The 25,526-nt window shown below is 38.3% G+C and overlaps 1 protein-coding gene across 1 annotated transcript in view; it reads right to left on the reverse strand.

Moving 5' to 3' along the window:
- RBM20 (RNA binding motif protein 20) overlaps positions 1 to 24,839 on the reverse strand; it is a 147,988-nt gene extending 123,149 nt beyond the window's left edge. The window contains exon 1 of the mRNA XM_067537234.1: positions 24,669 to 24,839. Within this exon, the coding sequence (XP_067393335.1) occupies positions 24,669 to 24,781 (113 nt within the window). The 5' untranslated portion in view covers positions 24,782 to 24,839. The remainder of the gene's footprint in view (positions 1 to 24,668) is intronic.
- Positions 24,840 to 25,526: the final 687 nt, after the last annotated feature.

A 25,526-nucleotide genomic window follows, 5' to 3' on the forward strand; every position in this document is an offset into this window, starting at 1 on the left:
ATCTCTCTTATCACAGCCTGGCACTCATCAGTTGGTTTATGGCCTTAGTTACGTCCTCATAGGTAACTACTTCTAGTGATATAGATAAGTCCACTATTTGCTCTTACCTCTCAACATGGGTGCTGGAACTAGGGGTGCTACCGCACCCTGTCTTGAACTGGTTTCCACCATATACAGGGTCTACAGTTTGGTTCAATGGTTCTCAGCACCCCCACATTACCAATTGTTCCAGCGCCCCTGCCTCTCAATGTCTGGTCATGTCTCAAGAAAACACTTAGCTAAGAATTTTAACTAATTTCTGCAGTTGTTCTTTCATTTCTGAAATCTGCTGGCATTTGTTTTGCTTCACAGGACAAGCCATACAAATCGAACTCCAAAGTATATTCAGCAGCAGCCGTGCTGAACAGGGCAAAGACAGCTTGATTCAATAAACGGCTTAAATATCTAAAAGCTGGTTACGATGAGTAAAAATGAGGAAAGATAATCGGGGAGCTATACCATAAGGCATGTACATCATATAAATCATCTTTTTCCCACCAAGGAGACATTTGCATACTGAGTTCTAGAATTCCCTAGGAACGTGGTAAAGGGATAACAACATTTCACAGCCTGGTAATGCCATATATAATAAAAACCATATGAAAAATCCATAGGGTACAATAATATCTATACAATTAGATATAGCACAAAAATATTTTTTTCAATATAAATTATGGTAGTAATTGCTCCATTTTTAAATCAGTGCTCCAGAAAATCCACTCCTATTGGAAACCTTTTTTTTTTTTTTCTTCCCCCTCTTAGGGAACACGTCAATAACAGAGGAATTGCCATGTTAGATCTCCCCAGTTCATCTAGCCCAATATCCTGTCTGCAAGTGTGGCCAGTACCAGCTGCCTCAGAGGAAGGAGCAAGAAATCCTGAAGTGAGCAATTATGAAATAAACATGCCTGTAGGGGAAGTTTCTTCCTAACCTCCTCGGAGGTTGGCTGATGTCTTGTGAAAGTTTATACCTCTTCCGAACTTTTTTTCCCCTCTCCTTCCATCCCACTCTCCTGTGCCTAACCTAAGTAGATGGGCGTAACGGAGGAGATAGAGGGACTCTTTGAGGGCCCTCCTGGAATTCCTGCACTCTTGGCTCCTTTAGAGATGATGCTCTGCAGACCCTGTGCCAGCTCTGCTCTATGGGGACTCAGGTAGGGAGCCTTACACAGATGGGCACCATGCTGTGCAAAGGTGTTTCCCTCCATGTGTGCTTCCCAAATCCTACGCCTGCACAGCAGACTCATTATCTGTGTCACCACAGGACATCTGAAGTCTTCCATCATTGCTGAGAAGATGCAGGATTTATCCTTACGAGCCTGTTAAAATGTGATGGGGTTTTTAAACATTCAAACGATGGTCTGTTTTGAAACCATATACATCTTATTTGCCAGCCTAATAAAAGCACCAATTAGTAAACAACATTCCTACAATAACACCAGCAGAATTACAGGCAATTGCAAGATGTAGTTAACCTGATCTCAGCCATCAGGCCCACTCTACTGATGATGCGTTTTATTTCAGGCAAATGCAAAATAAAGTTTTCCTACTAGTAGTCTTTTCAAGGAAAAATACCAAACCAACAAATATTGTTAAAAACTGGTATTGTTAACAAAACAGACAAATTCAATGGATGTGAACCACTTAATGGTCCTTAGAAAAATGGAATTCATCAACTCAAAGTGCAGTTTGAGCTAGTTAATCCAGGTTAGATATCTAGTTATCTGAGAGATTTAAGTCGTAATCAATCTTCCAGCATTCACTGACCACTGATTTGTTAATCTGTGCAGACCCTGTAACAGCATAATAAAGACTGTTTGGATTAATCAGCTATGGTTGTATTAGCCTGATGAACTTCTACAAGGTTCTTAGTTACTGGTTCTGACTGAGCTTCCGCTGAATGAAGCAAATGACACAGAATAGGTCAGATCATGTTCTGCCATCTGGAAAATGTTACGAGAAAGCCACAAATACTGTGAAGTAATTAAATCTTTTCCTCACTTACAACATAACACATTTGAGCTCCAGCATGAACACCTGAACAGTGATTTGTATAACAGGCTATTGACTTACTAAACAGGCTATTGTTTTGAACAGTGAATCATATCTGTGTGAATTTAAATTCCAGCCTACACCTTTATCGTATAGATAGACAGACAGACAGACATATGTATATTTTTTCTCAAGCAATCCTCCTTTGAGTTCACTGATGTGGTCTGAAAGTGGATTGGATAGCTCAGGAAAATGGTAGTTGAGATGCAAGATTTCTCATTACCAGGAAGCAGATCTGACGTTTCCCTGGGTTGGTAGTGACTTGCATTTAATATTTTATGACATCCACAAGCATATTAGGCATTTCACAGCAAACACAGAAAGATATGGTCCCTAGATTATAGTCTATAATCTAAAATATTGACTAAAACTATATGGTGGTGAAAACACAGGCCTGCATATATTACAGTTTCCAATGTCACTAGTGGAGCTACACTGGGAATGAACTGAACATCCGATTTGCCAGTGAAGATACAGCTAAAAAATGCACTAGTGTACAACACAGCAGCTCAGAGTGTTGACTAGCAAAGTAATTTTCATTGATGGAATTGTCTGCTTTCCAATCTGAATAGTCAAGTGTCTTAATTGGTTTCAGGTCCATAATGAACCTTTGGATGAGATGAAGCGGCAGCTGAAGTGAGGTACTCTCAATGTAAGTGACATTTTAAAACTTCCTTGCCAGCATTGTTACGACACCACCTTAGACTGCTGAAGCAAAGATGGGACTCTATTCACTTTTGTGGAACTCATTCCATGGTTATAAAAGGAGCCAGAAAGGGGTAGCTCAGCCTACAACCAGTGCGGCGGCATGGAGAAGCCCCAAACAGATGATCCTGCCCTCTAGCAGATGCCCCCACGGTCCACGTGATTCCAACTTATTCTGCTGAGGGACAAAAAAACTGCGTCACTGACAGAACAATATGGGGGAAAACTCAGCCAGGGGAACCTCTACGTTTTCCTCCCTATGTAGGCCCCTGTTACTGTTTTGTTTCTTGTTTTTCTCATAAGGAAGGAGGCAATCTGACCCAGTTAACATAGCTCCTTAACTTATGCAGGAAAGCCTGTGCTATATCACGATAAACCCACTACAGGTCTGATCCAAGGCCCAGTATAAATCAGTGGAAAGATTCCCACAGATTCCTCAGTTGGTTTGGCTCAGGAAGAGACAATCACTGAAGACTTATTTACCTTTACGCATAGCGGGGTGGAACTTAAGATCAAAAGAAAAGGAACCATGTACGTGCACAAATTTAGAAAAACAGTGAAGGAAAATGAAAAAATTTTCCTCTTTCTACTGAGCACAATTAAAATGGTTCGGGGGGGGGGGGGGGGGGGGGGGGATTTTTGACCTAGTTTAAACATTAAAATAAATAAAACCATGTGTTCTGTAATGTGCTGTTTTAAGATCTATAAATATTAAAAATGCTGTTCGTAGGATTTGTCCCAAAAATGAATCACTAGTTTACTATAAGTGCAATGAATGAAAACCAGTGAATTTAAAATAACCGTGCAGCACAATCCGAATTATCTATAGCCACTGCCTGTTACGTCACACATACTCATTGCTAAAAAATTACACATCTGCACGCTCATCCAACTGTTCAGAATACTTGTTATAATCCTAATGCTAAATTGACAGGAGAGCCAAAGCATAGCACAGAATTTGGAGCAGTACATTATTTTTTAGAATTGTGGCCTGAGAATATAAAGGATGATCCTGTCACCTAAAACCTCAAGCTTTGCACCAGACTGAGTAACTACAAATCCTTACAGTCAATATATAATAATATATAAAATAATTCTGCTTTAAATTAAATTTTCCAAGTTAACACAAACTTCTGTTTAAATCAGTGCAGGTTATTTTGGAAGGACACTGGTTTGATTATTTTGGAGATGGGCGAATTTTCATGTCTTGGAAGAGTTATTAATATTAATTAAGAATTGTACAACGTCTTTTCTGAAATAATCTGAATTGAATAAATAAATTAAACTGGATATTCATCTTCCTTTGCTTCAGACAATGGGATAATCTTTTTTATTTTATCTGTCTTGTATACTTCATTTAATTATTGCTATATTTCATTGAATTGCTGCTACTTCTTTGGCTGTTACACCAACTTATACTAGATCATGGAATAAACCCCTCTATATTGTTCTTACAAATCCCAGTAAATAAGGGCACTTGTGGATGATTGTTTTGTTTTGTTACAATTGCAAGTTTTACTTGATTCGGTGAAGTAATCAATTGTTCATGGTAACAAGTACCATAATATTCATTTTTGCTAGAAGAAAAAATAGATTGTTTCCTAAAATAAAGTCAGAACTGTTTAAACAGTGTGTAATCTGATAATTTCTGACACATTTTTAAAATTTTGCAAGTGGATAATCTGCACTTCAGAATAAGAGGGAAGGGGCATCTGTCCCGTGTTAATTCAGACTTCAAGTCTCTAAAGGCTTGAACCATTTAAGTTAATAGCTTTCCCATTGACTACATTGGGAGCAGATGCTACATGCTGGTTTAGTTTTACAGCTTCAAGAAAGTATGCAAGTTTTACAGTTTGTTTCTTTTTTGTCTACTTTTAAATTAAAACAAATTAAATTTTACGATTAGTCTGTGAAGTGAAATCTAAGATTCCAATCCTGTAACGAGTTCCATGTGATCTCATGCCACTCTTAAGGAAAAAAAATTACACAACTAAGATGTTTAAATTAAACTAGCCATTGAGAGCGCACAGCAAGTATTTCTTAAAAAGAAAACTCCAGTGCAAATGAATGGGAGGAAGAGGTACCATTCCCTTCAAGGGGAGAGAGAGCATAAGCACCTTTAAAAAAAATTAAACAAACACATTGTACAGTATAAAAATATTCTGTTATGCTGCTGCTGATGAAATAAAATGTGGTCAACGTTAAGTATCAAACCGATTGTACATGCTAAAATCAACAGATACAACAATAACAAATTACGTATGCCATATATACAGCTTTAATTCAACATGATTGATACAGAACCAAACCGATTGCACATGCTAAAATTCAACAGATACATCTACGGCTTTAATTCAACGTGATTGGTATGTAAAACACTAATGGCTCATAATAATACCTACTTCAATGCCACTCTATGAAAAAAATGTAATCAGGATTTTTAATAGTCGAGATTTAAAACAGAATGTTTAAAATTTGGCTGGTAAATCTGTTTATGTAAAAACATATAGCCTCCAAATAAATGTAAAATTTTCAAGCTGTTAAAAACCAACTACAGTTTCTAACCCCCTGCTAACTTAATCCAAAATACTATTGACAGGCACGTTAGAGCACTTAAAGTGTCTACTGCACACATGCGGAAGCCGATAAGATTTTTAAAACCAATGGTGGTGACTGCTAAACAGTTCATTATTGTTTCATTCAGTTATCTAAAGAAACTCATTTAACTTATTCTTTAAAAATGCCCATTAACATCTCTACCATAATCGTATCCCCCTATAACATTTTCTTTCCACTTTCTGAGTGAGTGGGAAACATTCACATCGCTTATTGGCTATAAGCAATGTCAGCGTCAGCAGATTAATTTTAAATGGCAATTGCTATGCACATCCCACTTATCCTTAATAGAGCAGTATTTGCATTAGCAAAAGGTAAAGTTGCCCGAGTTTCGTATCATGGTTTAGAATACACAACTTACTGCTTCGAAACACCTGCTCGTGAGAAAATGGAGGCGTCTCTATCTTAAACAAAAATAGCCATGGTCAGTAACAGGGAAACTCCATGAATGGGAAGCTACCACCCTAGCCTGCTGCTCTGCTATCGCACCCTACTTGGGAAGCATGCAGCATGGGGTCTCATTAGTTCTAGGCATCAGTGTCCAGTCCTTGAGCTCCCTGAGCCCACGGAACATTTTTGTTCCATTGTTCCTCGTGCAAATCTTCCCCCTTCCACACCTGCACTGGAACTGGGCACAATTTTGCTTCAGAAAGGCAGAGAGAGTATGTACAACAGTCGTGGTCACCAGGGGCCCCCTTTTCACGATCACATTAAGATGGAGAACTCAGAAAACCCATTTTTCCGTATGTATTTGAAAACTTAATCACACAATTGCTGCACACCAGAGGTTCAATTCTGCAAGGTGCTGAGGACCCTCGGCTCTCAGTGAAATCAGTGTGAGCTATGGCACTCAGCACTTCAGAAGTGTTTACTCCTTACATAATCAGCCTATAAGAGGCAAGATATTTCCTGTTCTTTTCAGTGGCTATTAAATGTATGACTAAATATGAAGATCATAGTAAAACTAAAGAGAATAAAGGAAATGAATACAAATAAATGGTTAATTTGTAAAAGGGTTTATTTTCCAAAGTGAATATAAAAAAGTATTATTTTGTACGTTAGTGTGCACAGATCTGCGTTAGTTTTCCAGTGTCCACACACACACAAAATATGCATGCCTGGGAATACATCTTTTCTCCTCTGATGGTTTAACACTTGTAAGGTGCTCCGATACCATGAGGTTGAACATAATGCAAGCACCTAGTCAAGCAGATATTTCAGGTCCCAATTCAGCAAGCCACCCACATATGTGCTTTTCTTTAAGACTTTAATGGAACTTAAGCACATGCTTAAGCATTTTCATGAATTTCTAAAACTTTGTTTCATTACTGGGGCCTCACTTAACTAGCACTGTGGGTACTTCAATTCACAAAGACTAATACAGTCAACATTTTAACAATACTTATAGATACATAAAAATGCAGACAGTTTGCCACCATCAGCTATAACTCGTATACTGTAAAGGAAAGTAGAGTCTTTTCATAGTCAAGTAACGCTTCTAGAATGAAGAGCAATCTAAGAATCATACTGTCTTTGAATAAATACAGATTCCCTTACAGCATCATGAATTTGGGCCATTGCCAACACCAGAAAATCTGATCGGTATAAAAAAATGGCTGCTATTAACCTGTTGCCCACATTGTCCAGATTTAAAGTCTGAAAGGGAAACTTTCCATTTACAGGAGAGGAGCTGAAAAGCGCACGCGTGTTTTTTAAAAGAGGTGAAATGTGCCACGTCGATCTCTATGTGAACAAGTTTACAGCCTAAAGGCAAAAGAGTGAACAGCACATCCTAGCACAGTACAGAAGGAACAGGGTGGCTGGGAGTCATTACAGCTAGAACATCTCACAGAACAGATGGTTTTCCAAGGGTTTTCTGAAGAAGGAATGGGGGATGGGACACATGTTAGCAGGCAGGCTATTTCAAGCATAAAGATTGGCGTGAAAGGGTATGTCAGAAATATTGTGGCTCCAGGTTTGTATTACTTGGCATCACTGTCTAGCTATCTGGCCATACTACTGTTTACCACCATGAAGAGCAATATGATACTCTCTTCAGCAACAGAAATGTGTTATCAGCTAACACCCAAGTACATGGAATCTCAGGTATTTCTGGTGAGCGGGAGAGAAAGCAATAAGCAGAAAGATGTTGTGCGGATGGAGAGCATGCAGGACTTCCACTGGGGCACAGGATCACTTGCATTACCAGCCCAAAAGATGGCACTCTGAGGACAGGTTTACTATTTTATTAGCCCCAAGGTAGGTTTAAACATGCTGTAAGAGGGTAGCTTGCCCCTTACGGGCTGAAGCTAGACAATCTTGATTACAGAACGAGGCACACACCAGCATTGGATCAGGTAATTCCCTGTACAGAGCAGCAAGTGGCAGCAGTTCAAGAACCTGTGGCTAGAGTCTGCAGAGACTGAGATAAGGCTCCTTCAGGGAAGAGCCTGAGACCAAGGTATTTGCCCCATGCAGGTAGGCCTAGGAGAGACCCTGTCCAAGCAAGCGAAGGCCTGGGAGGAGGAAGAGAAATCTTGTGTTGTGTGGGCTTAGGAATGGACTTTGGTTTGGGATTTTGAGTTTTATTTGCAGTTTATACTTAATATTATATTTTGATGAACCCAGTTCCCAAGAAGGTGTATTTTTCACCAAGAAAAAGCCTGGGGGAAGTTTTATCAGAATACCCCAAGACGGAAAACTGAGGCAGGCTGAAGACACTGGAAAGATTCCCACTGAGTTCAGTGGGAGTTGGATCAGGCCCCGTATTCCCTCATTAATATGATTGTGTGAAACTAAGGCAACACACATCAAGAGTCTGGGAGCAATGGTTTTTTCTGTGTGAACACAATGCTTTCTTATTCATTTTGACGGTGACCACTAGAGAGTCCTCATGGGACTGCAATATCTCAGGGATAAGAAATTCCTATTTAAAAAATTTTAAAATACCAGGTCTCTCAACATGATGAAATGTCTCAAATGAAAAACATTCTTGCTAATTTTACACACACACACACACACACACACACACACACACACACACACACACACACACACACACACACACACACACACACACACACACACACACACACACACACAAAATGTTGTTTGGTATTTTTCTTTTCAATATTTTAAGGATGTTTGTAAACAAAACAACATTTCATTTAGTTTTTATTTGTAATTTGCATTTTATTTTTCAAAATAATTCAAAATTTTTATTTGTTTTCCCTCTTTCCCCACTGACTTGCAAAAAAATAATGTTAAGGAAAAGGATAGGGAGAGAGGGTTGTGCGGGGGGGGTGTTTTCTTCTCTTTTGTACTCTCTAACTTTGCAACTTTTCTAAAGTTAGAAAAGCTCTGAAGAGTGACAAAATGAAAAATAAAATGAATGCTGCTATTCTATAACTTTTCAAAAGGTTAAGAAAAAAATGTAAAGTTACAGAGTGGGAAGTTACAGTGTTTCATTTTTCCTTTTGCTACTTGCCACTTTTCCAAAGTTGAAAAGTTAGAGTTAAATAAAAAGGAAAAAGTGAAGAAAATTAAGCCTAGAAATCTTTCATTCTATTCCATTCACTGGCAAAAAGAAAATGATACAAAGGTAAAAAAATAAAGATCCAAAAATTTAGAAAGCTTTCCAGTTTTTGTTAAACCAAAACAGAACATTTCAATTCAAATAAAAACAAAAATTTCAATTTTAATTGAAATGAAATGAAATTATTGTTCCGATGTGAAAATTTAGCATGAATAATTTCAAATAAAATTTTTTTACTTGAAAAAAAATTGGGGGAGGGGGCAGAGAAGAAATTGAACAGATAATCTTTTTTATTTCTGTTCATTAAGATCCTTTAAAAACTGCCTTGATTTTCAAGATACTGGCTAGCCTTCTTTGATGGCTCTTATTGTCACTGGTAAGTGATTATATAACTAGAAACTGAGCATTAAAAACAAGTGAAATACATGTAGCTAAAGAAAAGCCTGTTACGTTGCGAACCACACTTTCTAGTGTGTATGAAGAATACGTTAATGCAGTTATAGTTCAGTAATTTGAGGAGAGAATGTTTTGAATAAGTGGGTAATTGAGTTAATGGAGGCCTAAAGAAAGATTTCACACTCACATTCATCTGCTAAAGCAATTTAAAAATAGAGTGCAAGAAGGGCTGACTTCACTTTTTAATTTTAGCTAGGTGATGAGCGAGCCATAAAGACAGAGAGGCGCAGCAAATTTTTTTCTCAGCAAAGCGCTCTTCATATTTTTCTACGAAGAAAATGCAACAGGTTCTATTAATAAACTCCTGCAGTCCTAGTTAAATCTGTACACTCTTTGAATCAGGAAGAAGTTCTGGTTTATTTCCTCGGGCCATTCATGCTTTCAAAAGCACATAAATCAGACAGAGAAATTTCAGAAATGATAGGCTGCTGAAAGTTTAACATTGTATGGGATAAAGGCAAATCTTTTTTCAGTTTTCACTGAATCATATATCTTGCAATTTCTAACAAAGCCAAAAAACCCTGACATCTTCACCTATTTTGAGAAAACTTCCTCATCAATAGACTGGGGGTCTTCGGGAACAGAAAACATTGGTATTGCATTCAGATCCAATGATGCACGAAAATGGCATGTTGTTGTGAGTGTTGTGAACATATTTTCTTCTCTTCCAGATTACCTATATCTGACTGAATAGGATATGGGTTCATTTTACTTATTGCAGACTCTCTCACTCATTATTTAAATTGTGAGATTTTGATTAGTCCTTCCATAAAGAAAAAAAGCAATTCTCTCCATTTTTATCTGGGGAAAATATTAATTTTAGTCTAATTCCAAACAATAGGAGGAAAAGAAAACACTTAAGCCAGGTGGACTAATAATGTGAGGGAAAAAAACCAAAAGAAAACACGGGCTTGATTTAATGTCTGTATGATACCTAGGGTTTCCTAATGCCATCACTTCATCCATTGCCCTCTCTGAAAGTCTTCCCCCACCTTTAATTTAGTGCAAGATAATCATCAAAATAAATTATTTAAGATTCGTTTTTCCAAATATAATTTTTTGAAATAGAAACTCATATCAGGCCTAATCCTGTAAACTCTTTCCTCATGCAAGTACTGGCATGCAAGTCAATGGGACCACTTGTGTTTAAATACGTGTTCACAAATTATGATCCACTGTGGCCACTTAGTGCCAGATTGTGAACCTCTTGCTCACATTGGTGAGCAGTTACTCAGTGAGTAGTCCTATCATTCCATGAGCAGTCTCATTATCCCAGTGAGATCATCAAGTGGTTCGCAAGATAGCCCATACTCACTACCTTCCCACTCCTTCAATCCTAGAGGAAGAAACAGAGAGCTTTTGTCGCTTTATAGGGCTTCCAAATTTTGACAGCTGTGTTTGCTCATATCCATATTCTTTCTCCACATCATTTTCTTGTTCTAATACTTTTTTTTGGCTGATATATTTGTTAGAGTCCTACCTCATTTCTATACAACACGACAAGATTTCTATTGTTTTGCAAATCTGTGTCCCATAAAAATATTTACGAGCTTAAGGATGTCTTCTTTTTTTCTCCCATAGACATGGTTTGATGTTTCGGTGTCATTCATATAAAAGCAATTAGTTTTGTTTCCTTTAAAACCGTGTTTTTCTTAACATTTATCTAGTTTAAGTGTCTGATATCATAACTGGCTCAGATACCATTAGCATCATATTTCTGCCACAAGAGCAGTAAGTTCTACTGAAACGCTCATTGCCACAAATGGAACGCAAAGCCACTTGAAAGCAAAGATTGATGATGATGACTGATCCTATTTTTTTTATAATGGATTGTTGGAGCTTCAGTACAATTTGAGTTGCTTGACCACTGTCCTACAGGCCCGGCATAGCTTCAGTTGCTTGCCTGGCTATTCTGACCCCTGTAGCATGACATCTTCCAGTTGGCAGAGATGAATAGGACTACTGAATAATCGAATAGATGTCTCAGTTTCTGCATATCACGACACATAATAAGACAAAATACAGATACTGTATGCTTGCAGCTTCACATAAATAACAGTGATGGGAACAACAAGTTATCCTTGAACATCTGGGGGTACGCTATTTCATCTCCAAAGGGCATACTTTTACTCTTCACCCCTCTTAACATCAGATGTTGTTTTGACGACCCCAATTATTATGGTGAGAAGGGAATGTAGTTTAGGGTGGAAACCCAATGTAGGTAATTAGCATATGTGATAATGAGAGAGAGATCATTAGGTGAAGGTTGTTTATGGAAGGGTATAAGAAGTCACCACTTGAACAAAGGGGGGCGCTCCATCAACATCTGACTCCGCTGGTTGGACCAGAGGATCCACTGACTCCCTCGCAGGGCCCCTGAAGAAAGCCGTTCCTGTATACAGTCTTCTGAGTGATTGCTTAGCTCTCCAGGCTTAGTGAGTATGATATATTGTAGTTAATTTTAGGCTTTGTATTTAACTAGTATATTTATAGAAAACCTTGCACATTAAACCTTATTGATCTGCAAATCGGGCGTACCGTGTCTCACAGGTATCCACACTGATCACAAAGTGTCCAGTATCAACATGGATGTCTATCTTAATCAAAGATGCTTCCTAGCAAGAAAACATTTTATTCTGACTTATTTCTGTCGCTCCATCAAGAGAAGACTTTCAAAATACATTTTGTATTTTATCATCGCTAACTGCATCACATGCACATATTATTTAAGTTGCAGCAGGACCATTAACACAACTTCAGATTCACTTCAAATACAAATTTTAATATGAGTTCACGGAACAATTTTTTTCCCAATCAAAAATTTCAAGTTTGCCTGAGTTAACAACAGAGAGCATTTTTCTTCCTCCTACCCACTTGATATATAGCTTAGATATCGCCTTTCAAATTGCCTTCACATGTAATGAAATACAGAAAAGGATTTACTGATTTCTATAAGAACTGCTGATTTAGCTTCTGTAGAAAAGACTGAAGGGATTCAGATTTGGATACAGTCAGTCAAAAGTCATTTTGCATTAAGTTAATCTCTCTTTGTCCGCACCAAGAGACAGGGGAGGAAATATACCTTACCTTTGGCAATGATCACCTTCCTATCTCTTCCCCTATACCACTGAGCAATCACTGCTCACTCCCACAAGGAAATGCACCAAATTACATCAAATGGCAGGTATAAAGTTCACTCAGGATTTGCCAGGAGAGAAAACACAGCACTTTTTATAAATTGACTGAGCACTCAGCTCATTCTGAGCCTATCTGGGCTTCTGGAACCAGTAGGTCATGATCCAAAGGCCAGTGAAGTAAAAAGGGAGTCTTTCCACTAGGCCCTAATTTACCTGGGGTATTCTCAGAAGTTAGATACAGACAACATCATAGCCACTCCTACGCTAGTAGTAACTTGTCTGTTTCCAGCTATGTTGGTGTACTGAAGTTGATTTGCACAGTAGTTTTCAGCATCTGTCAAAGGAAAACGTTTGTTTCATTTACCTGCCTTCCACTTGTTTGCAAGTCTGGCATTGCTATCTTTCTATATTTGTACAGCGCCCATCACAATGAGATCTTGGTCCATGTCTAGGGCTCCTAGGTGCTATGGTAACACCAATCATAAACAATAAAAGTAACTGAAGTCTTGCTGGAAGTGCCTGTTGAGCTGCCTATCGGCAACTGTGCTAAGATGCCAGTCCTCCTTGTAGAGCAGCGGTTCTCAAACTATGGGTTGGGACTCTGTTTTAATGGAGTGGCCAGGGCTGGCGTTAGACTTGCTGGGGCCCGGCGCTGAAGCCGAAGCCTGAGCCCTACCACCCAAGGCTGAACCCCTCAGTCTTCAGCCCCATATTCCAGTCCCCCACCACCATCTGGGGTCGTGCAGGAATTTGTGTTGTCCAAAAGGGGTCGCGATGCAATGAAGTTTGAGAACTGCTGCCTTAGAGTGTAGTGGTCATTACCAACTTTGCCATAGATAAGTTTACCTCAGTATTTTCAGCTTAAAATAACATCAGGAAGTCATGTGTTTCACAACCTAACAGGGCTAGATGTGGATCTTCATCACATTTAACTTTAAGAAGCTTTTCCCTGACTAAATAATTCTCTCAGCCTTCGGGGGCAGGATGGGGGTGGGGGGACGACTAGGAGGTTGGGGAGAAGGTGGGAAGGGGGAGGTGATGTGCTGCAATTCTCAATGAATTCCTGAAATTCCGAACCCTGCTCCATTTGTCACTAATCAGATCCTCTGACACCCCATACCTGGCCCACTGCAAGTCAATATGGGTAACAATCAACATGCTACAGTTTATTTGATGTGTGCATCAACTTCCTGCTTAAAATTGACTGGAAAAAGATACACGGATGATTTAGTGGTATATTTGTAATGAGATATCACTAACAGTGGTCAGCTAAATTAGACTTCCAACTAGGATCTGAGATAGCTCTATATATGTCAAACTTTAAGCTACAATTATTATAGTGGTGCCTGCCCGTGTTACTGTAAAGCACCTAATGGTCCATCAGGGATTTGTAGATCAGCTGTGAAAATATACTCAAACTTAAAACTTGCCAATCAGAATGATGCAGCCTTGGGACATGGTTACCAACTCTAAGTTAATGGCGCTTTAACTTGAAGAAACGGTAAAGCAAAAACATTTGTTTATAAATAAGAATGGTGTTAACTTAAAACACAGGGTTAAAAAGTCTCTTACACTGAGCACTGTTCGGTCAATAAGCAATATGGGTGAAGTCCTAGCCCTATTTGTTCAAAGCCCTAGTAAATAACTATTGATATATGAGGACAGGTACAATGTTTCTTTACATCTGTAGCAGGGAGCCAGTCAGAAGTTCTACAGTGAAGCAGAGGATACATTCGCTTTAAAGGAAAAAATTGTTTTCCTTGTTATAATGGAGTTCCTTGTTTGGTTTCTGGAGAAAGCAGCTGTCTCTTTGTTATGTGACAGCGGTAAAGAACAATGTGAATTTTGCAAATCCAGCCCCCTACCTGACAAGTAGTTTTTCTTTGGCATTGCAGAAGTAGTCAGAGCCTCCAGTTGGGGTCAGAGCCCCATTATCATTATTAATGTGGAGGACCTTAGGGAGTGGAAGTTTACTCAGACTGGACCATCTGTCTCAACCCATCCCTCATCTGTTTCAAAGACAATATTGGCCCCTGTGTAGAACCTCCTCTGATACCATGCCCCTTTAAAATAGGATGGTACATGATTTAGATGTTTGTTTGTTTCTTTCTTTGGCCTCTATTGTATATTTATGAAGGCTTTGTTATTGTTTATTGTATTTAAGTGTTTTCGTGCAGCTTTATAATAATATTCAGGAAGCTTTGTGAAGTTTGCTGAGAGGATCTGGGCCTATAAATAAATCTCATGTGTGTGAATAAGGCTTTGCAAAAACAGGCTCAGTCTGTATACTATATCCAAAGAGGAAATTAAGTTGGACTGGCCACATTACACCTGTATATGTAAATACAAGAAGGGTGTTGTTTTATTCTGCATAAACTTATACTTGAATCATCTAAAACGCAACCATAAAATGTAATCATTTTTACTCTCGCTATTCTATTTTACTTTCAAACAAGTTCAGTCCATTTTATTCTTTTTAAATAGAAATTTAGCTTGGACAATAATGATGAAGCATCTTCTGGAACAAAGTTCAGTTTATTGCAGACATACTATTCTCCACTTTCCCTCCATCTGAGTATTAAATACGAAATAGGTACATATTTGGCACATTAGGTATATAGAGGTGGTGAAATGCACTAACTAATATGTTCAAATTGTCTAACAGTCCAAAGATTAGGTGATAGATCAACTGAAACTGTACAGTTTTTAATCACTATTGACTTTGAACCAAGAGCTATACATTTTTTTTTAAATCTGTTCTATCTACAAGCTTGTTTGTCCAATATGCCAACAGGGCTACTAAAACCCATCTTAGTGGGCCCTAGTCTATTGTGCTACCACTATTTATGAATCTGTTCACCTCTAGAAACACACCAAGGATCTCCTTAATGGCCATAAAACAAAGACAAGTAGCCAAAAGGAAAACATGCAGCCTTTCCTTACCAATATACTGTTCAGTAATTAATATTTGGAAAAATCCTTGCCAGGACATAATTATTAACATCAAGGGGAAAAATCACTGTCAAAGTCAGAGGTTCAAACTTAATAGAACAGGTTAACTACATAGCTTTCTAAAACGTTCAGCCTCATGACACATTTCAAGAGCAGCCAGTAAAGGACATCACAGCAGGATGGGCCTGTCCAAAAGAGAAGAAGAAGAAGGTGTCACAGCACTGTAAAGTAATGACCTTAAATAAAGTTGTAAACAGAGGACAGAGCACGATGCTGTGTTACTGGCTGGCAGGAGGATGGAAAGCATGGCTGACCTTGAAAGAATGAACCAAGTGCCTGGGTGGCGAAAGAGTAGAGCACAAATGGATGGCTCACAGTACATGGATAGCTAGAGTGTGAATTTTAAGATGTGTTAATGGAACAATTTAGGGAGGTAAGAGAAGTCAAGAACTGAGAGATATGCTGTCTAATTGACTAATATTTGTCTCTTGTTTTAGGAGACAAAAGAAACCCTCTCAAGACTTCTGCCTCAATCTGAGATATGTGTAATCTTTAACACCACCAAACTTTTTATGTTGGGAAAATGTATTTTTAGAAAATATTTCTGAATTGGCATCCAACTCTTACATCCACGTTGAATAGGCAGAGTATGTAGTTGTGAAAATAAGGCTAGCCATGTTTAAATATATGGATAATGGAGGGAATTTCTCAAACAAGTTCTCAAATACTATAAATTGTCAGCACTCAGTTTATTCTAGGGAGAATGGGGAGTAGAGAGGAAGAGTATGCAGTATCCTGTGTAGTATTATTTTAAAAATATACTGTATTTATTTGATATGCATGATTCACAGATTTAAAAAACAAAAGTTATGTTTTTAAAATATAATGGGCTTATAACAACCATAAAGAACAGTCCATTTACAAATGGTCGGTATAATGAATTATACAAGTGTTACTGATCTAGAAAATGATTTACATGTACTTTCCCCTAAATAAAGAATACTACCTTTAAACAGATACAGTTGCCTGTAAATAATACTTCTTAGTGTGGAAAATAGATTCTGCTATTTTCTCAGGTTACTGGTGCTCTTACATGTATAAGACACAAAAACACACACAGAAAAAAAAAAAAGAGAGGCAATTTATTAGCTCAATAAAGAAAGACTAAACTGCCAAGTGACTCATTGTACTTAGACTTGTAAAGAGTTCAGTATTCATCAAAGTATGATGCAAAAGTTAAGTGAAAATGCATATTCATTATTAAGGCCCTATGTCCTAGCAGACATATTGGTCTTGAATTAGGCAGATCTGCACCTGAATCGCACACCCCATCACAACACGCCTCCCCAATGTTCAGTAGAATCAAAACAGTAATCCTTGGTCCTTGTATTCAGGATATTTTACACTGCCACCAAAGTTTCAATACCCTGCAAATTTTTGTATTGAAAACATAAAGCTGCAATGTAGGTATCTTGGGGAGAAGCTGGAGGTTTTGACATCTAGGTAGGGAACAGTTGGGGTTTTTGGCATCTAGAATGTAATAAGAGTTAGAGGAAAAGGGGTTAAAATTCCTCTTCTCACACCCCACTTCACTCACTCCCAGTATATGCAGGACATCCTAAACTGATGAAGTAGTACATTATCTTGGTAAGTTTGATAAAATGATCAGCAGTGAAACAGTTACCAGTATTAACATTTCAATTATCAATAGGCTTCAGAGTTAACACTACACTGATGAAAGTCAACCGTTCACTCCTTTTAGAGCTACAGATTCAAGCTGTCTGCAGACTCAGGCAGACATCACTGCAAGCTTTGCATTTTAGTGGCTATCCTCACAACCACCCATAAGGGCGAGAGGTTTTTGTATATGTAAAGTATAGCTTACATTCTGGAACAGTTTTGTGGCAAATTCAGCAAGAATGCCAGTGATGGTGCAATTTATATGTCCACATAATATCAATATCCATAGAGCCCAGAGTCATTGTCAACCTAGTTGTCCTAACATGTTTTGATGGAAAACTATATGACAAAGTTGGCCCCTTTGAAATGTTTTGACTATAAGAGATAAATGGATGCAGTCTAATAAGATGTTATTTAAAGATAAAATCACCTTTCATCTAATGGTCCTCATATAAAGATAGAGAAGTTTAAAGAATGCAATAATTCTGCCATGAAATAATAGCCTCTGTGCATTATAATTACAACTACTACCCACTAATCAAATAATGCATTACAAAAGCATTAAGCTGTTTCCTGCAGTATGATGCAAAATGCTCATAACTCGCACCTGTTCTAGCAATAGGCAAGAGGAATTTGTGAAATGGACTGCGCTTGATGCCAGAACAAACAAGATATTAAAAGTTTCCACAGTACAAGGGGGCAAGTTTGCTGGTTTTTACCCAGAGCATAAAGTGACAACTTCCCATTGACAGGTCATTAGTCTGATATAAAGAAAGCAGGGGCAGAGGCTAGATGAACTGCATCCTTAAATCAAGTACAAAATGTTACAAAGAATGAGGGAGATGAAAGCAGGGGATGTATACTCAGAAAAAAAAGTAGCATAACAAAATGCTAGAAAATAGATTAAAAGCATTTGTTAGGATAAAAAAATTAAGACAATATTTACAAAGTGCATAAACTGTTTCAATCCAGTATAGTCATTGTTGAAATAATGCCTCCTTTCATTCCCCTCCCAAAACACATCTGTGTAGTCCTGTATACAAACAAAGTGTAATATTAATTTTCTTTAAAGTTACCTACTTCTAATTATTGTTTTTACATTCCTTAGAAAGGATTCTCACAATACAGAATCAAGGCTTAATTTGTCCACATACATTGGCTCTTTATTCAGGAAAGAACAAAGATAAGAATTTAATATAGTCACTTAGCGATAGCATCGATATGCAGGGTTACACATATCTAAACTTCTAGGTGCTTTGAGCATTTGCATTCACAATTCCTGAAGCAAGAGCTGACTACAAACATTTCCCAGTCTCCTCAATGACGGGAACAGTAGTATTGAGTTTCCAATAAAAAAGAACTAGATCCAGTCAATTTAGTTACAGTAAGAAGGAATCCACTACCATGTGTTGTTTTCCATAAACCACTAATTGCTTTGCTTATTTTCTTATCGTGCTCCTGAAACATGGATTCATTTTACTTTCCACTGAAGTTTCTAGCATTGTAACCATGGACTCTGCCTGCTATCCAAGCCAGCTGCAGCTCAGTCACATTTTGTCCATTAAAATCTACCAAACAACTCCCATATTTGCAGGGTCATCCAAAATTGGATGATGACTGTAACTAATAATAAAAGTTAGATTCAATGGGATGTTTGTGCACAGAGGGATTTTTCATGCTCAGAAAAAAGCATAATTCTGCTTCGCGTTCCACTTCTGTCTACGCCTCAGTGCTCCCCGCTCAAGTCTTAAAACCTGCAATTCTGTTCAGCTCATCTCGTGACAAAACTCTGTTCAATTTAATTACAAAGCCCAGAAGAAAAATTCCTGAATTAAAAAAAACTATAATCCCGGTCTCAGACAGTTAGTATATTATTAAAAATATGCCATCAACTTAAAAAATGTCACACTTTATGCCTGAAAATATTTTAGAGTAGTAACTCTTAAATTGACTAGAGCAGAGAAAAGAGAAATCTCTATTTTTTCAGTTTGCTTACTTTGAGAATTTGACAGAACCTCGTGTATAGTCAGTTTCACTGGTTCCCATGTACAGTATTCCAAACACTCACAGGTGAGACAGAAAAATATTTTAAATAGGAAGTTATATAGCCACAAGCACTGACAGGGTATATGTAGTGCCAGAAACTACTTTTAACTCATTTTGTAAAAAAGAAATAAATCAGATTTCAAATTGAAGTGAATTTTTTTAATAGTTTTCATTTTGCACTTTATTTGTGACCCACATTTTGAGTGCTGAATTGAATCCTAGGCATTGTCTGACAAGGGACTCATTGTTTATTTAGTATCAGTGATGTGTTAGGCACTTCACAGACAAAGACAAGTTACCTGCAGAATATAGAATAAAAAACAATATATAGACAACAGATGGGAGGACTAGGATGATGTAATTTAGTAAAGCTCTGCTTAACTCCACAATGCCAGTTTTGCTTAATCTGACTTTTATATTTTCTATCCAATTTTTGTTAATATTTCTTAGTGAAGAAGACTTTTCATTTGGGGCTGAGGGGAAAAGCAAAGAAGATAACATTGTTATAGTTTTGATTAAATATATTGTGATGGTTTTGTTGGGTAGGGGAAAAGAGAAATGTAAAGAATCAAATTAACATTTTTTTTTAAACTGTCATTGAAAACTACTTGTAAATATGGAAAGCCTAGATCTGTAAGAACAATGACAATAAAAACTGTTTTTCCCTAGCCATTGTTAAATAGCAGCTATGCATGCACCATATGTAAAAAGCTATTTACCAAGACTAATGGATATAAAGGAGTACATTTAATATTTTTGCTCTCAGGCAAGTCCACAGAGTCCTATAGTTGGAAAAAGTTACACTTAGCAGCAAAAAACAAAACAAAACCAGTAAGCAATATGAAAACTAGATACAAACATTTATTTTTTTAAATATCGGCTAAAAACAGATGTGTTAGATTTATCCGTTTCCTAATTTGGGAACAAGAGCTATTTTAGTATATAAGACAAAGATGCCTCTCTTGGAACTTCCAGGTCTTTAAACATACACATTTATCCCACGGTATATTTTCCTTCCGAGCTTGTTTATCTCCCAACTAGTTTCCTTATTTAAGATGTAGGGCGTAAAGGAAGGAATTCTGAAAATTTTCAACACCAACATGTGTATCCTAGTCTTCCCTAAAACTGGTCCAAACTGATGGGGACGTAGGCACAGATGTTGGAAATTTCATCTTCCGATCAAAACATGAGAGAGATAACATTTTCCCTTAGAAAAAAAATGTTTACTTTGTTTTTGCCTCATTATTTTAGATGTCTCTGTTTGCAAAACAGATGCAATGAGCCTATATCAACAGTATCTACAGACGGCTACAAAATTGCTCCATTTTTGCTAGATATTATTTTATCCATGACAAATTATTAAAATTGCAAGTGTGCAACTAATCATATAAAATTTGCAACGCATTCAGTTATAATTAATACCCTCAACTGTAATATTTACTTACCACTTTTTTTACTCAGATTTTTAATACAGAATATAAAGTCTCTTTAGATGTAAGGTAATAATGCCTATCAGTCTTTTCTCAAAGTTTATTATTTTCTAGCTAATTGTTCTATTACGCAGCAGTGAACCATGCATCTTGGAAACCAAAGATTCATGGGTACACGTTTTTGCTTCTTGATTCTTAAGCATTTCCACTCAACCCAAGAGCAGATGATACAGTACAACGCTGAACCACGGGCTAAAAACTGGTTTTGTATTGTGTGGTGCAACATATACAATATAAAACAAGATTTGTAAAAGTGAACTTCCCTAGCAAAAAGAAAAAAGGAGTTCAAATACCTACTTAACATTATTATGTGTAGAAGAGCTATTTTAGGTATTTTTTACAGGTTTCTAATATTTACACTCTTTAGTAAAATGGGCCATTAATTTCTGTTTGTTATCCTTAGGTACTACCACAGTAGAAATAGAATATAATAAAATAATAATAATAATAATTAAAAATTGCTACTAATATTAGCATTTCCCTTGTCTTAGTGATCTGCTTTATGTTATATACAAATATATGCATTTTTAAAATTAATCTTCAAAATAACGTCAGTTAATCACACATTCCCTCCAAAACATTGATCTCATAATTAGAGGTCTTTGACCTCAAAGCCATATTTTACTTCCATGGAATAAAAAGTCATTACCCAATGCAACTAACTATACTGTGCTTATGTTTGCAGTTTTAAGCTTTCTGTATATCTTTATTCAGGTTCTTTATTAGTCAAGATCAATGATGTTTTCAGGTCACAGAATTATATGCCCCAGTGTAGACAGCACTTCATAGTATTATGTATTTTATTTCATTTGTCAGACTAGTATCAACAAGGAACTTGAAATACCTTAATTACATTTTAGGAAAATATTATGAATTTAAGGTGGAGGACCATTTTAAAAAATCTTTGGAAATAAGACAGTTAGTTTATTATGTCCACGTTGCAAGAGTTTAATGAAAATACTTTCTTTCAAGTCTCAAATCAAATTTCCAGTTCCATTAATTTTATTGTAATAGACTGTTTATTGTAAATGGTTACCAATTTTTGTAAAATGTTATTTTAAAATATTTTCAATAATCCCATCTTCATTCCATTAAAGTCGGCAATAGCTTCTAGCATTTTATGGGGGGGATAGCCAAGGCACTTAAAAAAAATCTAAACGTAATAATAAATATAAGTACCAAAATAGGAACAGACCATAAAAAACAGTACTAAAAATAATTATATTCTGCATTAGGCCACTCAAAATTAGCTTTCTAGATTAGCAGCTAATTTGTATACTGCAGTTTGGAAAATAAAAACAAAAGTTAAGCAATTGTTTTTATGAGGAAACCAAGAAAAGCAAACCTTGTCTCAGGAAAAGAGAAATTCCTATAAGCAGTGAACTTCGCTAGTTACGAATCAGCAATTCTCTTTCATGTAAAGAATAACAAATCACCATTTTCTGTGTTTTAAGGCATCTTGCTTTGAGGATCATAATATCTGTCCTGATTTACATTTCATTTCATTTACATTAACAAGCTAATTTAATACAGCATTTTTAAGACATACTATTATATTTGTTATCTTTAATAACCAAAACGTGAATCAAATATTCTTCCAAACATTTGCCATCAAATATTTGGGTTATGAAATTAATTTCAGGATATTCCAATTACTACTCATGTAACAAAATACAATTTGCCATTATTCCCTATTTAATATATTTCATGTGGGAGTGCACTAATTATAAACCGTAAACATGGAGGCACAGATTAAATTATGGAGTGCAGTTACATAATGTGATCAAGTTGCAATGCTTCAGACAGAGATGTTCGACATTTGCCATTTTATGCCATGTTGCCATGATACAGAATAGTTGGCGCACACCATGTTCTTCTTAAAGATAGACTTGAAAGGAGACTCACATTTCATTTTTTACCCAGAATTTGCCATCAGAAGCGATTATTAAAAATGTGAAGACATTGTACCAGTATGTACTTCCTAGTATTAAACAAAAACCAGAAGGACGGTCATGAAACGCCTTGACGTCTTCACCGAGCTAACTTTTGTGTTATGTGCCATATAAAATCTTGATAAACAGGAAGATATCAGAGCCATCTTTAGAGCCTGTGGTCTAAAAGCTCAAGAACAAATTTAAGGGGCTTGGTAGCAGGATTATAATTTTATGAATAGTAGCTCTAAATTATAGCAGGATTATAATTTTATGAATAGTAGCTCTTAGTTACCCAGTTGAACTATATGATACTAATGTTATATAAATACTATATTACATATTTATATATGAACTGGATATATATACAAACACACACACATTATACACACTAATATTTCAAATTGAAGTTCAGTTTATATAAGAATAATTGGTATGACTACATATACTAATATGGGAAAGTTTCACATATAAATGATGCCGCCTGTTTTAAAAATCACTGTCGACTTTTAGTACCACAAACTAAAGAGACATCTTGGAGAGTCTGTTTTAAAATTCAATTAAATACACAGATGTTAAAATAATGTTTGATATGTTCTATTTAAAATAAACATTGTTCTGTTGAATATGTTAGGGAAGGCAGTTGAGAGTGTTTGCTCTGTTGACTTATTTATTGATGACGTAGTAATATTTGAAGAAAATTAATAACCTAAAGGTAATATGTTCATTTAATGATAAAGTTCTACAAATACCACATTTAACTAGTAGGCTGGTATTACTTTACAATGCAGCAGAGACTTTGTTTTATCACACAAGAGATTTACTTGACAAGTGAACCAAGAATTTAATACCTGTTGTGGCCTGGACCATAATGTCAAAACGTGTTTTTTAACACATGCTAATACTTAGCACTCAATGTCTTTTCTAATCCACAGAGCAAACAGTAGATCTTAAAACAACGGGGTGTTAGACTATCAGCTGCCAAATCTGATATTTACTAGTAGATTTTTTTACTGCCTAAATACAAATCCAGATATTTTTAACATAATACTATAACCAGAGCAAACAAAGAAATAAAAATTAGATACAGAACACCTATAGCAGCACATATGAGTTGTTATATAGTATTCATATTTCATGTACTAATTACAGTGTGTTTAGTTAGTCTTTAAGATTCTCATTTAACGCACAGAAAATTGTATGTATCAGGGGTATTTTTTTCCCTTTTGGGTGCCAGAGTAAAAAAGTAAAGTATCATTAGGGTTTTTTAGTACCATCATTACATGGATAAGGGTGAGCGAGAGTCTTTTATGCATGGACTGGTACATTTTCCAAGACAATTTTCTAAAGATGCAACTATAACAACTGGTATTTCACTTCAGTACCAGCACAATACTGACTCCCCTCATTCTAGGCCTGATGACTATCACATTTACAACTCATGCGAAAACTCTGCGTTTTTTTTTTTTTTAATGAATTGTGCTGAACAGCAGCAACAAAAGCAAAAACTTTTCGGAAGGGTCCAAACGCCATCTGAAAATCTCCCATGAAGAGAAATGGATTATACGGGACCCAATAAATCCTCTGAAAATATTTGAAAAGCCTGTTTAAAAGGAAACTCAGCCAGAGCGGTTTCCAGGCACTAACATTTAACCTGACTGGGAAACTGGGACGGTGCTGATCTTCACAGGCGGGACTGCATGTAAATCAGAGGGGCATACTTTACCCTAATCTGTCCGGCTGCTGCGCCTAGGGCCAAGACGGTGCAATTTGCTGCCCGCGGGTACCTGAATGGGGAGAGTGACAAACAGCGATAGCCGTTCAAATCCCTTAGCTGTGGATGCTTTTGAACGCGCCTGCTGCAGACGGAGCTGCCCAAGGAAGGCGGCGAGGGAAGACCAGTCCCTCGGGCAGGGAGACCGTGCACACTCCCGCCGCAGGGCAGAGGGCGAAGAGGGGGCCCGGCAGCGGCAGCGCGAACACCCACCCACCCACCCCCCGGCTCGGAGCGAGCCAGCGCGGCGCTTACTGTTGGATGAGCTGGGGCAAGCGGGGCGGCGGCGGCATCCCTCTGCCGGGGGCCACGTGGCGGGCATCTCTGGCGGGCGGCTCCGAGCCGCTGGGGTCCGGGGCCTGGTTCATGGTGGCAGCAAGGGGATCATTCACCCCCCCGCACACAGACACACACACACACACCCTCCTGGAGCGGTGGGGCACCGCACAGCCGGGGGAGGGAAGGCGCAGAGCCTAGGGGGCTGGACAGCCCGGCCCACAGCGGGACCCACCCACCCACTGCCCGGGCCCGGGCTCGGCGGCGCGGAGGGGGCTGCAGGCGCCTGGGGAGCAGCATTTATGGCGATGCCCGGCGCAGCGGAGCCAATGGGAGGAGGAGCCCCCCCGCCGCTCCCCCCGGGAGTCCCCTGCCCTGGGGGTGAGCAGGGAGCCGGGATCCCCCTCCCGGCTCGGGGGGGGGGGGGCGCAATGAGCCGGGACCCCCCCCTCTATCCTCCATCCCGGGGGGGCGCAATGAGTCCGGATCGCCCGGCTTTGGGGTGGGGGGCAGTGCCCTACTGACTCCTGCCTGAACTCGCCCATCTTTGGGGGGCAGAGAGTCGGGTCCAGCCCCTCTCCTCGGGAGGGGCGCTGTCCTCCCCTTCCCCTCCCTTCCCCCTCATCCCCACAGCTGGGTGGCGGAAGGGAGGGCAGCACCCCACGGGCGGTGTCGGGGCCCTGCGCTTCCTCCCCATCTCTAAGCAGAGGGGCTGCCCCGGGCTGTCTCTTCTCTGCCCATCCCCTGGGTGCTGCCTCCGCCGCCGCGCGAGCTCCCTGCAGCTCAGCACCCTCCCCTCGCTCGGCAAAGCCCCGCAGACCCCGCAGCCAGCTACCT

Source organism: Emydura macquarii, unplaced genomic scaffold (assembly GCF_026122565.2).
Source record: "Emydura macquarii macquarii isolate MOO-44397 ecotype Brisbane River unplaced genomic scaffold, CSIRO-AGI_Emac_v2 contig_3692, whole genome shotgun sequence".
NCBI lineage: Eukaryota > Metazoa > Chordata > Testudines > Chelidae > Emydura > Emydura macquarii.